At 35.8% G+C, this 18566-nt stretch overlaps 1 protein-coding gene across 2 annotated transcripts in view; it reads right to left on the bottom strand.

Moving 5' to 3' along the window:
- The window catches only part of LOC120348828 (cysteine-rich motor neuron 1 protein-like), a 403315-nt gene that overhangs the window by 173986 nt on the left and 210763 nt on the right, over window positions 1-18566 (bottom strand). Inside the window, exon 1 of one of the 2 annotated variants that reach the window (XM_039424385.1) lies at window positions 14818-14884. The exons of the other annotated variant lie outside the window; for it this stretch is intronic. Coding sequence (XP_039280319.1) covers window positions 14818-14880 — 63 coding nt within the window. The 5' untranslated portion in view covers window positions 14881-14884. Of the gene's footprint in view, window positions 1-14817; window positions 14885-18566 lie in introns of those variants that run through there. 2 annotated transcript variants of the gene reach the window in all.

Raw genomic sequence — 18566 nt, forward strand, 5'->3', positions numbered from 1 at the left:
ACTTTACAACGACTCAATTGAAAAAGGAAATGTAGGTTTATGTTGCATTGTTTTCACCGAGCACATTCCTTAGCTTCCGCGAATAAGCTTTCTCTATGATAAGACTGATGCTGTTACCAATAGTTGAGGGCTTAAATTGAAGTTGACGTATTTTTCCAAGAATTTTTCCATTGTAAATTATGTATTGAGCTTAGTTACTACTCTTCAAAAAGCAATCCTTTTTCTGAACAACTCTATCCTTTATAACAGTAATCTTAAAACATCAGAGTAAGTCTTGTTTAGTTGCATTCTAATTTTGTTTAATGTTAATTCGTTTTCAGTTCTATTTTTTCAATAATGATAATTATACGGTTTTGTCATGATGACTTGTTTAAGAGAGATATTCTGGAATTGAGATGAAGTTTCATGTCCCAGAAAGTATATACAAGATTGAAAGTGCTAAAATATCAACCGTGTACATCCGATAAGCAGTTTCACTTACTTGCTGACGTTTCGTCATTATCTCAAATGACATCTGCGGAGCGCAGGTGAGACGATGAGATGAAGACGAAACATCAGCAAGTAAGTGAAACTGCTGATCAGATTTACCTGGTTGATATTTTAGCATGTTCATCCATCGGCGAATTTTTAAAAGTTAACAAGATTGAAAGTGTTGCAAGAATTGAATTCTAATTCAGTTTGGAACCACTTCATTTGAGAGCTGTTCAAATCGAGGACCCTGTTTTTTGTAAGTTTGATGGAAGATCTGAAAAAGCTAATTGACCTAATCTGTGCATGTTATAGCCATATTTTATGAGCTCTCGTATTAATGGGTAATTGCTACTATAAGCAAGAATAGTCTCCCATTATTAGAGTAATCTGAAAAGTAAAATATTTCATGTATTGGATGGGGATATACAAATACTGTAACAAAAACCTTTGGGAGTTCACTTGACAATCTGCAAAATCCAATTCAATTCAAAAGGCACAACAAAAGAGAATTTGTTTCAATGATTGGATTCTAGCATTGACATTGCTCTCATACAGACTTTTAAAAAGTAAGCGTTTTTGTGTATGTGGGATTTTGTTGATGTGCACAGAACGAAAAGAAAAAAGTTGGAAATATTTCATCCACGGAAAACCCATGCATGTAACAAACACAGATAATTGTTTTGTTTTTCCATTTGAAACGTGAACAGTAAACGGAAAAAATAATTTGTTGAATGACAAGCCTGCCAATATCAACAGATGCTATCATAACATGGGTGTGTTTATCTCAGCTTTTGATGAACTTCATCCGCAAACAAACACTGGTACTCGTGCGTACAAAGGTTGGTCAGCATTCAATCTACATGTGCAATCTCGTGCGATTTTTTAGTAGCTCTTGATAGACAGCATAACGTAAGCAACCTAATAAATTGATATAAGTGAGAAAAGAGGATTTCCTAGTGCCAGTGAGTATAGAATGTTACATTCTATCCTCACTGACTGCAGCAGGCGCGATAAAAAGCAGCGAACTTGACATTTTCCACGAGAGAATAATAGTTAAAAAACATATATTTTGTACTTGGAACAGCTCATTCCCAGAAAGTGAAGATTGATCACTTGAATGAATTTAGTATTTTAAACTCTTCAAAATAATTATAGGCCTCTTTCACACGATAGGAGACGTGCAACTTGAACACTGAACAGTGTTCTCGTTTTTTTGTCGAAGTACATTGAGTCAAATCGTGTCTTTCACATGGTGACTCCTATCCAGGAACCTCGTTTTGTCACGTCTTTTCCCCTCGAGGCAAGCAGAGGCAAGATCTAACAACTACGCCGCCGTTTCCACAAAGTATGACTCATCACTTTTTTCTCAAAGTCTAACTTCCTTAAAAATATAGATAGAAGATTTCTGATTTCGGATTTGGATTCAGCGACCCCTAATTCTTTAAAGCGTAAGTCCCGTTTTCGAAAATATCCGAAAACAAGGAAGTTATGGCTGTTTTTAATAAAGCTTTCTATTATCATATAATTATACGGTAAAAACGAACAGGTACTGTACTATACAGTACGTAAGTACTCTAGCTATTATAATACAACTTACACTGTATTCGTGTAGGAAATTTGGCAGGTTATTTATCTTGATTTCTGAAAATACCCCAAAATAAGGGAGTAAGATAACTTTGAAAAACCAAAGTTTTCCTGCCGATTGAAGAAACATTAAAAATTAGTCTAAGACATATTATGTCTTAGAATAAAAACGTGTAACAAATATCAGATCACTATTCAAGCTATCAAGCTTTTCATAAATTTATTTGTCTCCTCATGGCAGAAGGTTTGCGCCCAACGTTTTCACTTAAACATTTCTATGATTAAATTGTGATAGAGAACATTATCGTATTGATCTTCTAAATCCAGTTACATATACATCGATTTTCGTAAAATTGATTTTTTTACCGTTCCTGTGAATTCTAAGAATTCTATGAATTGTTTATACAGGTTCATCACAGGCCAGGCTGGTCTGAGCTATTCATGACTTTTTTTCACTATGCATTATCAACTCAGCAGTTCTAATACACAGACATCACTACTTGGAATGCCATGACATTTTCTATTCTTTCAATTCCTATTATTACCATAGATCGATTCAGATCAGCACAATGTTTATACTGTATGTTCATAATAGATTTTTCTGATTGTAAAAAGAAATAGTCAATAATTGCTGGGAATTTAAAGTGATATTCAACGATTTGAACCTGATAAATTGGATTGTTGAATGACAATTGAAATTCAGTGAATTTTACTGTACAAGATTCCTTTTCCTCCTATTTTATTGGGTGATGAGTGGAGATGATTTATGATTTCATATTTGGATTCATCTTTTCATAGTTCAATATTTTTTTGGAAAACTAGAACTTATAAAAATTAAAAATGTTTATGTATAAACTTCTCAGGTGTTCAAAAACTTCTTAAAACCTTTGCCTGTCGCTTTGTGAGGCAGGAGTATTATTTATCTTAGTACGTACTATATAATCATATGATAATGGAAAGCTATATTAAAAACAGCTATAACTCCCTTGTTTTCGGGTATTTTTGAAAATGGGACTTACGCTTTAAAGAATTTGGGGTCGCTGAAGCCAAATCCGAAATCAGAAATCTTCTATCTATATTTTTAAGGAAGTTAGACTTTGAGAAAAAGTGATGAGTCATAACTTTGAGCAAACGGCGGCGTAGTTGTTAGATCTGTCGGCTTATTCGTAAGATCCCCATGTGAAAGTACAGGAGAGCTGCAAAATATGAAATATGATCTTCAGTAATATGATATTCCAGGAGCGAGGTCTCTGCCGTGTGAAACTGGCCTATTCTGAGAGTAGCTAAATTATGTTGATTGAGCAATAATATTATATATACTAGCTGGCCCGACGAACTTCGTAACGCCAAATAGTAATGCATCGTATGACAAACTTAAGCTGGATGCACACCTGAGGAGGCATTTCATTTATATAGACAATTTTCAACTCCAAAATAAATAATTTACTAAAATGCAATTAATTCTAAACACCAAAGATAGCCAAATCATTCGAAACGAAGCAATGTCTTTAGAGAATTTAGGTCTTTAACATGAGGCCGCACTGCTGAATTTTCATGGGTGAGAACAGAACAGTCATTGTTTTTAGTCGGGTGCCCCGACTCGGGGCGTTCAGAATAAAATACATGGGCGGTTATGGAGCAGCACACATTCTTGTCCACTATCTGCCGACAGCTGTTGGATGACGCACTGATTATATAACAGCTGATTTCTATTTCTGTGTATGGCCAGCTTACAAATCTTCTCCCATAAGGATTACATGTAAACTTTGAAGGACCGTAGGAAAGAGTCCTGGAGTCGGATTATAAATTTGATAGTCCATAAACCTTGTCCTGAACATAACAAACACAACTAAAAAAATCATCAAATTCGGTGCACACATAAAAAAGTTATTGAATGTCAAAATTTGAGGCTCGATTTTTATTTATATAGATAAGTCAGGAGAAGGGAATGTTCCAGTGTTTAAACTATTGCTATATGGATAAATTTGAATTAACTTCAAATAGGCAGTACTTAGAAACTTCAATTCCATTACTTTAACTAAAACTTAAATTTTTCCATTGTTGGTTTGAAAATATTATATTTAAATTGAAATGGAAAATTCTTTATTATTTCTGACAATTATTGTTAAATCGTATTGTGCAGAAAACCATGCATGTAACAAACACAGATAATTTTGCTTGAATCAGTTGAATTATATCGCATTTATTGTAGGGTAATATTGCACACTTATAACAGCTATTACCTCCAGAGCTAACATTCAAGTGAAATTTGATTCTCATCTTCCTTTCAAAAACGAAATTCGATTGTATTATTAGCCCATTGTTTGATTAGTATTTTGGTGACAGTATTTGAAATGAAGTATTTTAGTAGAATCCATCATTTATTGTATTTCGACGGACTTCCATTGGAATGAGATGAGATTGGGATACATTCGCCTGCTACTCCCATTGTGAACGTGACAACTTGAAGACCCGTTTCCTATGAATAGAACTTACTTTATACGTTTTGAAATGGTTCTATGTGTTTCGGAGCTGTAAATCCACACATCTCTCATCATCATCCGTGTCATTACCCATGCACAAGCCTGGACATTACCTTCAGCAAAAAAGTGTTTTTACAATTACAAAAACTAAAAAAATAATTCTCGACAAATTCTAGACAAAGATTTTTTCAATAATAGAGGCATGAAAAGAAATTTTGTTCTATCTCAGAGATATAAATTCCAATTTCGAGAAATTTCAATGTAAGATCTTCTTCTTATAGGAATGAGATCTATATAATTTGAATTATTATTCCACGATACATTGAACACCAATGAATCTTTATTTCGGGGTTTTCAAGAAAGAGGAATGAGATAAAGTTTTTTATTGAATTCCATCTTACAGAAATACTTCTTCATAACTCATTTTCTCGGAATTGTGAAGCAGTCGGTTCCTTAGCCATGGAGGAAATGACTCAGACGATTGCTGATATGAAATAGATATAATACAAGTCAAGGAAGAGTGCTTTATTGTGTAATGAAGCTGACTTTGAAAAATAACAAGTGCGACTGAGACTTGGACAAGCCACTGACAAGAAGTAAAGTAACCGCCATTTTTCTTTCCCATTCTTCTCCATCTTTTCTACTTTTCTCGCTTAACTTGGAAGTTTTCTCTCTCCGGCCACTTCTAGAGCTTTCCGGTCTATTAGGAAGTTGGCTATCGCTCGCTCGCACTTATCGAAAATTAAATTTTTCCATCGAGTTTCATAACTAGATTCGCGAAGATTGCCTTTGGAACAAGGATTCTCTGCTGGAAAAGGATCCGATCATATTATTAGCATTGGTGAAATATTCAGCTAGATTCTAGTGAGTTAAATCACTGTTATCTCAACAAAGATGAGTTACAGATTCTAGTTTTATGTTTTTTTTATAAAGTCGTAAAGCTCATCAACATTCACTATCCGAAGAGAAAATTTCAAATCCATTATCGAAGATGAGAAGGAATGAGATTGATAATATACTAATGAAACAGTACATTCAATGGTAGCTGTAATAAAACTTGGAAAAAATATATTTCTAAAATGAGAATTTGCTTTCAACAGTGCATCGAGGGTGCTAAAGTGTGGCTATACGTTAAAGTTTGAGGACTGAAGTTTGAAACTGGTAATATTATGATAGCACATATCTTCGATTGAGAAAAAAATACTTTTGAAACTGGATATTTCAATTTACATCAGTACTTGAGCGAGTGTTTGGTTTTCATTTTCGTAGCACAATAAAACTAAAGTGTGAGGGGTGAAACATAACCTACTGTTGATCCTCAAAATCAAACTGTAGTACAATAATTTATTGCTTTTATAAATCAGTATTGATCTCACGAAATCAACTTGGATAGAACAAGTAAATACAGAACCATATTTAAATTTCATAGAGATCAATTTATAAATAAGAACAATAAACTCGTTAAATCATTTGAAAACTTGAAAAATATCTGACTTGTAACTCTAGCGTATGAATCTCACCGTATGATTACAATGATAACACCTGCATCTTTCATCAGGTTCGGTAGAACACACACAGCTAATTACAAATTAATTCCCGTAATGCAAGTTGAAATTAGTTACGCTTAGAACTGGTGAAACTAGCTCACCATTAACGTATAATGGGCACACGAAATAAGTTGCACAATTATAAGATGTTTAGCTCTGTCGAGTGCTTAAAATTGTACTCTGCATCCCGTTAACGACACAACTTCTTGTTGAAAATTTTACCTAGTTGAGCTCGGTAATAAAGGACGCTAAGCCCTATTTACATAGAAAAGGAGTCCATACTATGATGATACTGGCACTCAAGAAAGGTGATTACGAAGTGGGCTTGCTGAGCAAAAATAACGAAAACTTCAATACATCTCATGGTGTGGGGGGTAAGTTCACTAAAACCACATAATAAGAGACATGGCTTGTATTAGAGGAGGCGAAGCCATTGGGTTAAGCGCTGCGAGGAAATAACGATGTGATTAGGCGACAAGTAGACCCATGAAATTACACTGAAATTACGCAATGGCTGCTGTCTGCTGGTGCTACAACTGCGGTAGACCCAAATAGGCGTAAAGCTTCATTACGCTGTAAAGTTCATCTATCCGTTCAATTCGTTCTAGTCCGTAGTAATAGTAGACATTGAATGCTGTTATTGATTGAAGTGGGAAGATGGAGAAGGTATGTAATTAAAAGAGTGAATGACATTAGAATTGATACCGAGATAACCTTAATGGGAATTGAGTGTTTTGGAAGAGAGGAAAAAACAAATTGTATTGATTATAAAACGAATATTACGAGTTTGGAAAAAGTGTGAGAATGATACGTTTTTATAATGAGAAGTTCAATTATACAAAGATTGAATGGTCAACATCCAAAATGGATAAGAAAATACCATATCAGACATTAGTCAGAATATCCAGAACTGGAATGGCAGTAATGTAGTACTGAATTTAAATTTTGTCTTTGTATATTAACCTTGAATTTTTACTCAAGATCAGGCCCGGCCCCAGGGGTGGGCGGACCGGGCGGCCGCACAGGGCGGCAGGTTTTGGGGGCGGGAAATTCAAAGGAACGGAAAATTTCAAAATACAAATAAATAATAAATTCATAATATCAAATGTAATGTAAATTTATATAAGAAGCTTTTCAACCTCGAGCTAATGAAGACTTTTCTAAGATCAACAATGTCCCAGGAACGTCAGAGTGGTCTAGCGAACATAAAATAGTTCAGTCCCCAGATCTTGAAGAATTTGTGAAGGAATTTCCCCATGCAAAGGTCAGATGAGTTCTACTTAATTAAACAGGTGTGTTAAACAAACTTGTAGAAATTGTAGTTCTAATTACTTAGCAAGTTAAGTAGGCCTAATACTATGTTGCAGTCTACGTTTTAAGGCTGTGCAAACGCTAAAAATAAACTTCCTTGTACTGGTGATATTTTTCAAAGTTTTTCAATTTGTACTGGTATATATCAAAATGAGAAAGTTTTCTTAGGAAAACATTTTCTTCCAATCATTACTTTTTGAGATATGAACGCCTAAAGTTTGAATTTTTGGGACAGGACATTATTCAAATTTGGTACGAGATAAATTTATTCTTCATGGTATTGTTGATTGAATAAAATAAGAAAATTTTGAAACATTTTCTGAAAATATCAATTTTTGAAAAAAATATTCAATTTACAAAAAAAAACTCAACTAAACACTATTTTGGTCATTTTTAGTAAATTGAATAACTTTCTCAAAAATTGATATTTTCAAAAAATGTTTCAAAATTTTCTTATTTTATTAAATCAAAAATACCATGAAAAATTATATCCTTTGAATTTTATGGATTCATCTCGTACCGAATTTGAAATGTTCTGTCCCAAAAATTTAAACTTTAGGCGCTCATGTCTCAGAAAGTAATGATTGAAAAAAAATGTTTTCCTAAGAATACTTTTTCATTTTGATAGCTTGATCTTTAAGCGATCCTTGATTGTGTCCTCGCACGCCTCTCCACTAGGAAATACTGAAATGAAGTGCAACTAACGTGTGATTCTCATAGAACATAATCTCATGAGCTTATATCATTGTGCGAAATATCACTGTGACGACAATATAGATGGTGATGATGGTTGAAGCTAAAAATAAGGTGTTTTTCACAATACAATGAGCATTGTTGTCAAGTGTACCTGGAAATCTATTTGAGATAGAGCGCTCTACCTAGTCTCAGATTTTAGAACACAAAATTATGCCCAGAGGGATTTTGAATTTTACATTTAGATTGTAATCGGGATATATTGTTGATCAAATGCTAAATATGATCAAAATTGATTTTTTTTTCAAATATCACTCATATTTGAAAAATCATAACTCAGTACTCATTGGAGATAGAGAGTTCCGAATGATCTCATTTCATTCAGAATTTAATGATCTTAAAAACTGATTTTGCCGGAAATAGCTGAAAACTGGAAAATGAACCTAAAATACGAATTTTTTGGGCCACTCTGTATTAGCACAAGGGAATTTTACATGAAGAATTTGGTTCTGAACTTCTCTCATATATCCAAATAAAATATTAAAAAATCAGAACTACGATATAAATTGCAAGCAAACCCCCATTTTTATGTCTATATTGACTGGACTTTACTGTTCCCCAATATTTATATTTGTCAAATATTTGTTTAAATGTCAATAAATGTTGTTAAACATGATTTTTTAGAGTTTACTGAGACTCTGTGGTGTCGCATCACAGCGGAGACACAATAGTAACGCTGGTTACACACTGGGCGGTTTCTGCCGCGGCGGCGAAACTGCCGTCGCCGCCTCAAAAAAAAGTCGAGCTTACACATTCAGCGGAAAAAATACCGCCAAACATCGAGCGGCAAAATTACCTCCACGTATGATCAGTAGCCAAAATAATTCTTGTAGTTCTTCATCGCAAATGTGTTATAACTTCTCTGTTCATGAGTGTTCAGTTAATTGTATTTTGCACATTTTTCAAAAGTATATATTATTGAGTGTTTAACTTAAAATGGAAAGGCAACAACTTTTACCACTTTTGTTGTACCGTCGAAGGAAAAGAAGACAGCAGAGGAATCGCCTTACTTGGATTCATTGAAATGAACGTTTTTATTAAATCAACAGCGATATACAACATATTACAGTTTTTTCCTTGTCTTCCAGAGTTTCAAAATCCTCCCTAATCTCCATACACACTTCGTTCCACGCATTTCTTGTTGCATCTCGATCCTTAAATATGTCAAGGGTTTTGTCCCACAAAACTGGCCTCTGTTCTACAAATGATATCAACAACTCATTGTCTATTAACTTACTCATTTTCTCACACTCGTCAACCACAAACACTTAAAACAAAAAAATGAATGTTATAAACAACTTACAAACTTTAGAACAAGACACAAATTAAAAGGCTGATTTTCAAAGACCTCTGACTTGGAGCAACTGGGAAAGACGACTTATCAGCGGCGACGGTAGACGACCGCCAAATGTGTTAACGCCCATTTGATCACGTACGCCACTGCATAGACAAGAGCGGCAAAAACACCGCCAGCCGCAGTGGCAGTGGACGGCTGCACAGCTGCCGCCAACGGCAATATAGCTGCACGGCGTTTCTGCCGCCCAGTGTGTAAGCTTCAATTCAAGTCCATAGACTACTGCTCGAACGGCGGCGACGGCGAAATTACCGCCCTGGCAGAAACCACCCAATGTGTAACCGGCGTTAGGCGATCGTTCAAGGAGGGGTGGAACCCGGTATTATAAATTAAAGACAGGATACTTGTGGGGGTGGGGTGAGGGCGGCAGTTGCCAATCTCGCCCAGGGCGGCAAAGTCCCTAGGGCCGTGCCTGCTCAAGATCATCCATTATAGTATAAATAATCTACATTTTTTCCACAAAAGAGCAGTCTGGTATCAATTAAGTTTAATGAAAACTGATTGTATGGAGAGAAATGTTTCAGAGTCAATAACATGTGAATTATTGTATTTTATCGTAATCTGTATGTATGGATATTTATGTGAAGAATCAACTGATCATGTGACTTTTTTCCAAGAATCAATAATAAAAAAATCAAGTTAACTTCGAATCCAGCATGAAACTCGATCCACATCCACTCCAATTTATGAATAGCAGTTTCATTTATTGCTATGAATGAAAGTACACTTTGACCAGATCATTTTCGATACTGTACATTGGAACAGACTTGATTTGCGAATCTGAAGGAGAAAAAGGAGCAGAAATGCGAAGCACCAAATGGGATGGGTACTAGTTGGTTGCCTCAGTGCAAGTGAGTAGGCCTACAGGGAAGAGGAGTGAGAATGATGATTATAATGAGGAGGAGGAGGATAAGGAGAAGGAAGAGAAGGAGGAGAAACAGGATGTAAATAGGGAGAAGGAGGAAAAGGAGAAGAAGGTGGAGAAGGAAGAGAAGGAGAAGGACGAGAAAGAGAAGGAGAAGGTTGAAAAGGAAGAGAGAATATAATACAGCAAACCGAGGTTGATTGACGATGAGGATGTGCAGAAGTAGGAGGAGGAGAGGCAGGAAGGAGGACAAGTACTGTAAGTTATATTGAGGTAAATTAGTAAGGAAAGGGAGAATGGCGATGTTAATGATGAAGATGAAGAGGGAAAGATCACGCGGAGAACAAAAGGGTCACGTGGACAATATATGACGCAGGTTTCATAGAAGGAGATGAAAGATGAGAAGAAGTGGAAGAAGAAGACGAAGAAAGAGTGTAACTGGAAGAAAAATAAGAGGTGAAGGTAAAACGAGAAGAAAGAACAGAGCGAGAAGAAAATAAAGAATAAGGTTGAACTGTGGAGGAGGTGAAGTGAAAATATCGAGGAAAACATATTACTAGGAAGCAAACCTCTCTAGATGATCTGCTAGTCCCACCCCTTGCATTGCGATTCAGAATCAGGCCCAGCTCAATACGAGACGAGATACTCTTGAAACGCCTTACCTTTCGGACTCAACGCCAGGACAGATGCTACACTGCACGGTGCCAGGCCGATCCTCTTACAAAAGAACAATTCCGGGGAGGAAGCTGCTCATACAATTTCCAGGCCAAAAATCTATCCTCCCCTATCTATCCCATAAGCATCAACAAACCTCTTTCTCTCAGCCCCTCCTATCCAAACACACACACCATGCTCACCCCCCAAGTTGGAATAAATTTCTCTCAAGATTACTCCTTTCAACAGCAAGATGAAACAGAGCCCCGTATAAAAGGGAAACGTTTGATCTCCAGGACTCACCAATTATAGGCGATAGGAGAAACAGGTACCAATTTCAACCTTAGAAAGAAGCTATTGTTACTTAATACTTAGAAACAACCCGAGCTATATAATCAAGATTCAGTACGGTAACTTCTGAGAAACTCAATCGAATTGATGTAGTGTATATAATAATAATAAATCATTTTATTTGTACACGGTATAACCATACAAATGAGTTGAGTATAAATTAAACAACATGAAAAAAAATGTTTGGCAGCAGATCAAACTAATAACAAGATCCAATTATAAATCTGCATACAACCACGCACAATGGAAGTACCTACATTACAATCAATAAACAGTATTACTATGGATTGCTAACATTTAACAAGCTCAAATTAGAAGGTACAAGGTAATTCCTAATCAATAATATAAATAGATTCAACATATTCAAACAACTCAGTAACTTAAATACATTCATCAAGATAAGCAAATCCAATAAACTCAAAAAACTTAACAATTTTAGTTAACTTATCTAATTCAATTAGTTTACAGACTTCACTTTCAATAAAAAGAACCTACTCAATTAACAAAAACCATTTTAAAATATTTCCATCGAAAAGAATCGTTATTGGTTATGTAGCCCTTACGATTTCAGAGACCATAGTATCCCTCCTAGCCAGTGCCTTAGTAGTATATTGATAAACATGTTCAATTTTCTCAACATTAAAATTAGTTAATAAAACCATTTTGAACTATTTTGAACTATGTTATGAACATGAGGCGCAATGTATTGAATCCTAAGGTCTTCTTCATAAGAGGGACAAACAAGAAGAAAATGCAGAATTGTTTCTAAGTGTGATTCACAAGCGGGGCATATTCTCTGTGGCTCAACTTGATACCTGTTACCATTAATTTGAATGAATGTACTTTTTGCCAATAATCTCAACTGTGTTACGCATCTAATCATTCGAATTGGCAGCTGAAAAGTAAGCTGTTCTCCCAGTACCGAATCAGGATTGAACATTCCATACAAAGGAGACACCTGAGAATTGTCAGACCTACATCTATCCTCCTCTATCATCCTCCCCGAATATGCTTCCAGTATTCTATTTCTGTTGTTAAGCAGATCCACTGCATCAAATCCATATTCCGTCCATAAATCCCGAAACTGAACAGTTTCCAACTCCCTCTTCATATAAGACATCCAATTACTTTCGAAGTTTGTTTTTAATAGAAGTCGATAACACACATGAGGGTACCTAGACTCTGCCATGTTTACAACTTTGATCAACCATGACAGGCATCTTTTAAAGACATGAAACTTGAGTTTCGGCCTACCAGTCTCCAATCTGACACTCCAACTCGGCGTCGACCGGATCAGCAGCAGTAGACGTTTCAAGAAGAATAACTTTGCTTTCTCTATTGCTTTCTTCATAACCCAAACCCCAAACCTCTGAACCATATAGGCAGGATGGGATGACAACGGTATCAAACAACTTCATCTTTTCCATCCATTTCTCTGATCTGACTCTAGACAAAACATTTATCGCCACTGTTGATTCCGCTTTAGCCCTACTTATTGATCGTCTTAACATCTCTGTATATCTTCCTGAAGATTGAAATATAACTCCTAAATAATTATACTGGGTACACATTTCTATTTTTTTCCTCCCCGAGCTTGAAACTGGATTTATGACATTTGCTTAATCGACCTCTATGGAAAGTCAGTATTTTGGTTTTGTTAGCATTCACCTTGAGACCTACTCCTGCACTGTATTGGTCCAAACATTTCAATTTATTTCGCACGTCTGAAATGCTATCAACCAGAATGACTATGTCATCGGCGTATTGCAGCATTAACACATCATTGTCGCCGTCAAGATTCAGGCCATGCAATCCTCTCTCTCTAAAAAACGACTCTATACCTGATGTGTAGAGGGCGAAGAGGAGGGGGCTGGCAGGGTCTCCCTGCAACACGCCTTTAGTCATTGCTATTGGCTCAGAATAAACCCCTTTGGACCTATTTTCAACTACTAAAGTCAAGTTACAATACAGGTTTTGCCAAGTGCTCTCAATTTCTGCCAAAGGCGATCATGAGGGACGGAGTCGAACGCCGATTCATAATCAATGAAAATTGCGTATACTTTCCTTTTTTTAAATTGCATATAATATTTAACTATTGTATCCAGTACAAAAATATTGTCAACTCATGAACGGCCTTTACGGAATCCCGATTGACTCTCCTCCATCATTCCGCACTCATCCGCCCACAGTGCCAATCTGTCCGTTATTATGCCGGTGAAAAGTTTGAGGATACAATTTGCAATCGCTATACCTCTGTAGTTCTTGGGATCCAGTTTACAGCCCTTCTTAAACAGCAAGAATATTTTAAGCCTTGACCAAGTTGTTGGAATTTCACTCGTCTCTAATATTGAATTGAATAGGTGAATCATCAACTCTTTTCCTTCGAAAGCTAAAAATTTGAAAAATTCGTATGAAATCATATCCAAGCCCGGTGCACTCCCATTCTTTAGCCTTCTCAGTTTATTCTCTAACTCTACAAATCTACTGGTTTATCGATAAGTGGATGTCTCACATCGAACAATATACAATTCTTTCCAATAGTAGTAGGTTCATATTTCTCTTTAAAAAATCTCGCCCATTCCTCCAAGTTAATGTGGTTGAATTCAGCATTCTTTTCCCCCCTGACCAGCCGTACCGTTCCCCAGAATTCTTTCGCGTTTTTAACATTTTTAAACTTTTGCCTTATATTATCATTGAATTCTTTCTTTTTCTGTTCTACTGTACTCTTGTACAACATTTTACAGTTCATGAAATGATTTAGTGCACTCAGATCTTGAGTTCTACTTTTAAAATTTCTGTATGCTTTGCGTAACTTCCTCTTCAATTCATTACAATGCCTATCGTACCAGGGCTTATTTCTGAACTCGGTGACTCTTACAACATTTTTCATCATGCCTAGAGAATCTGCTTTTTCTATGATACCCTTATCAAATTGTCAGCCAAATTCTGAACATTTTCCACATTATCACATAATCTATTTGGCGCTACGAAATCACTACTATATTCTGATTTACATGAATCGTTCCAGCAGAGCTTTGTTTGACGCTTATTTGAAAAAGTCTCTATCACCCTATCCGAACTAATTTCAGTAGAAACAATAAGCGGTAGGTGATCGGAAGTCAGAACTAAATCGGAAACCTCCATATCTGAAATATAAGGAAAGCTATCTAAGTTCACCCAGACGAAATCTATCACACTACTCCCGTTAGTAGTGTATATATGACAGTGAGGCAATCTATAATGATCATTTAATAAAGGATTGCTAACCATAATATAGCGATCAGAATTCTTGGAATGATTACTGTTATATAAAAATATTAAGTATAAAAATATGCTATATTTAAAATTTGCTGTAACTAATAAATAAATAGATGAATAAATACAAAAATAAAATAAATAAATATCCTTATTTCTTGTTATCGATAAGTTCAATGGTTTGCATACCAAGCTGTATTTTAATTTGTCAGTTTTGAAGGTCTTAGAATTGTGAAGACCCAGATGTTTCATTTACCTGTAAATAAAAGAAAAATCTTGTTATTCAGATTTAAATGGGAAGTTCAGAAATGCTTATTAGGATGAAACAAATTGAAGATAAACAGCATATATTCTTACATTGTACAATGTACACAAAATAGCGTAACATATAATAAATAGAAAATAGTCGTAAAAAATTACATTTCTTTTGTAATTTTTCCATCTTAACTCCAAGAATTGAATCAAAGGCAATCACTGGACTACAATCTACTACAGCCACTGTAATAATCATGGATATGATACAATTCAAATGATGAAACATTTCGAGATATTAATAATTAGAATTTGGATATGAATAGAAACTAAAACCTTGTTCCATTCCTGTTCAAGACTACAATATTACCCATCAGACACCGTAATAACTAAGAGTACTTGGTGGAATGAAAAAACACTATTATGTAAAGTACAAAACTTCGCATGACGAAGGAAGGTCAGTATTATTTGTTGTGTAAATATTAAATTTGAACTGGAGATGTTTTGGAACTCGAAGTTTTGAACGAATAGGATTGAATTTTGTCAACGTAAATAATACACAGGTAAAAATAAAAATATTATTTTTTTTTAAATGAACAAATTTGGATGGATGAGGAGCACACAAATAATACATGATGAGTTTTTATTTAAGAACTAGGGAACATGGAAGTTGAAAAATGCGGTAAGATGAATGTGTTTAGAAAGAAGTGAAAGAGGAATATTTTCTTGACATGTCTACGAAGTGCAAGGGTCCTTCCCACGCACTCCCACACCACAAACTGATTTTCCATGAAAAATGATGGACTTGTAGCGTGATGGAAACATCGGCCAAGAAATTGAATTTTGCCTTGGCGATCAATCAGCTGTTTCGGACAATTGATTGACGCCCTTGCAAATATCAATGTCAATATTGAAACATCGATTGGCTGTTTGAACTTGAATGCAACTCCTCCTATTCATGTCTGACTCTATGTAAACCATTACTATCCAGCTATCTCTCTCTAGCCATCACTGTAGACCATTACCGTCCAGCTATCTCTCTCTAGCCATCATTCACTCTGCATCAACAATGAACCGTTTGCTGCTGCAATTGCTGCGACAGTCGATTACTTAGTCATGAATCAACTACTGGAGCAAGAACAATGTAGTTTTCAATCAGAAATTCCAAACAGATTTGATTGCAACTTGAATTAACATCTAGTAGAATGAGTTCTGATTAATTGCATTTCTCTACTTTCAAAGTTTATGATACTTATTTTTATAAACTTATCAATTTCATATCAATCATTTACACTTAGAGATGAAAGTACGAAAGTTCTGAACTAATATAGTGGAAAATCAAGGTTAAATTGATAAATTATTCGAGACTCAACATACAAGTCTATTGACTTAGACTATTTTCTATTTGCAATGAGCGGTTATATAGAAATATATCAGAATCGGAGAAACTGGAAAAAAATGAGGAAAGTGTGGGAGAAAGGAAACGATAAGAGGACGATAAAAATACTAAGATTTGAAAAAACATCAGTCGAAAAAATCATTTATTTTCCCATAACATTTTCTACAGTATTCTTCAAAAGTGAGAAGAATATAAAAGCTATCTTAAGGTGCGTACAGGCTCTCGCTCTGCTCCGCAACCGAACGTCACTCCAGCAGAGCGATTGATGATCGACCGGCGAGCAACAATTGTTCGACCGGGGAACGCGAGAAGATCTAACATCTTCCATAACGTTCATGATGGGTGCGTGGGCGGTCCGACTGTGGTTCGATGGTGGTACGAGGGCGGGACGAGGGAGGAGCGTGCTCAGTGCGGGTTGGAAGCACGAATATGTGTACGCAGCTTGAAGGTGCGTACAGATTTTCGCTCTGCTCCGCAACCGAACGTCACTCCAGCAGAGCGATTGATGATCGACCGGGGAGCAAGAGTAGTTCGACCGGGGAACGCGAGAAGATCTAAAAGGTGCGTACAGATATACGCGCCGCGAACATGAGCAATTCACTTTTAATCAGCTGATGCCAAGCTTTTTATATATGTATCTTACCGTTTCTGTAAAAATACAGATATAGTCAGCTGATTAAAAGTGAATTGCTCATGTTCGCGGCGCGTATATCTGTACGCACCTCAACATCTTGTGTGCGTGCGTGTGCGTGTGCGTGTGTGTGTGTGTGTGTGGTGTGTGTGTGTGTGTGTGTGTGTGTGTGTGTGTGTGTGTGTGTGTGTGTGTGTGTGTGTGTGTGTATGTCTGTGAACACGATAACTCCATTCCTGATTAAATGATTGACTTGAAATTTTAAACTTAAGGTCCTTATACCATGAAGATCCGACAATAAGAAATTCAATAAAATTCAATTCAAGATGGCGGAAAAAATGGCGGATAATTACTAAAAAACCATGTTTTTCACGGTTTTCTCGAAAACGGCTCTAACGATTTTTTACAAATTTATACCATGGATAGCTATTAATAAACCCTATCAACTGGCATGAGTCTCATTTCTGGGAAAATTTCAGGAGCTCTGTAATATTCTTGAGAAAAATGGTGGATAATGACTGAAAAACCATGTTTTTCACGGTTTTCTCGAAAACGGCTCTAACGATTTTCTTCAAGTTTATACCATGGATGGCTATTCATAAGCCCTATCAACTGACATGAATCTCATTTCTGGAAAAATTGCAGGAGGTCCGTAATATCCTTGAGAAAAATGACAGTTACTAAAAAAACATGTTTTTCACGATTTTCTCAAAAACGGCTCTAACGATTTTTTTCTAATTCATACCCTGTATAGTTATTTATCAGCTCTATCAACTGGCATGAGTCTTTTTCCTGGGAAACTAATGGGGGTCCACCCCATCCTTGAGAAATGGACTTTGTAACCTCCTTCTCGTGCATGAGGTAGGTAGGTAGAGCAGTTTATAAAAAGAACACAGTCATAGTCAAGATATTTCATCTGTAGACCAGCTGTTTTGACGACTTTTAAAAAAATCATCGAATTTCACAATTTACACAAAGGTTAAAGTATTCTGAAAACAATTATATATACACATACAGTCTGATCGTAGTTGCAAATACGTTGCCGCCAATCGTCATTATGTTATTCCCCTAAATTATTCTCGTTTGAGAATGAGGCTTACAGTTCAATAAGCAAGGAAAGTTGTGTGAGTGTACCACACCAGATTTTTTCGGATTGATTCTACAAAGGAAGAAAATCTTACCGATTTAAAAATATAGCTTTTCAAAAAGGCATCTCTATCCCAAGATACAATTGAATTTTTGGTCACATTCATTATCATTTGTGGCATATTACGGAAATCTCTTGTATATTACTTTCCAAGAACAGACCACCCATCCCCTAATCAACCGTTAACGTTTATAGTCCAGGCAACTAAACTCAAAAAAGGTATATAGGGAAAAGTTTTGAAACAATTTTTTACCCCGCAGCTCTTTTAAGGATAGTGAGGGGGTGAACATATCTAAAGTCCTTAATCCTAAAGTTCTAAGGGGTGGGGAAGATTTGAAAGTACCATATTTTGGTTTTTTGCATATATCTCGAACAATATGCTTCTTTCAGAAATTTTTCGAATACAAATACAAATATAAATACAAGTTTACAAACTAGCCTACTTACTATCCTTAAAAGCTACGGCTTACTAGCTACGGGGTCAAAAATTGTGTTCCAAACTTTTCCCT

This window comes from Nilaparvata lugens, chromosome 3, assembly GCF_014356525.2.
Source record: "Nilaparvata lugens isolate BPH chromosome 3, ASM1435652v1, whole genome shotgun sequence".
NCBI lineage: Eukaryota > Metazoa > Arthropoda > Insecta > Hemiptera > Delphacidae > Nilaparvata > Nilaparvata lugens.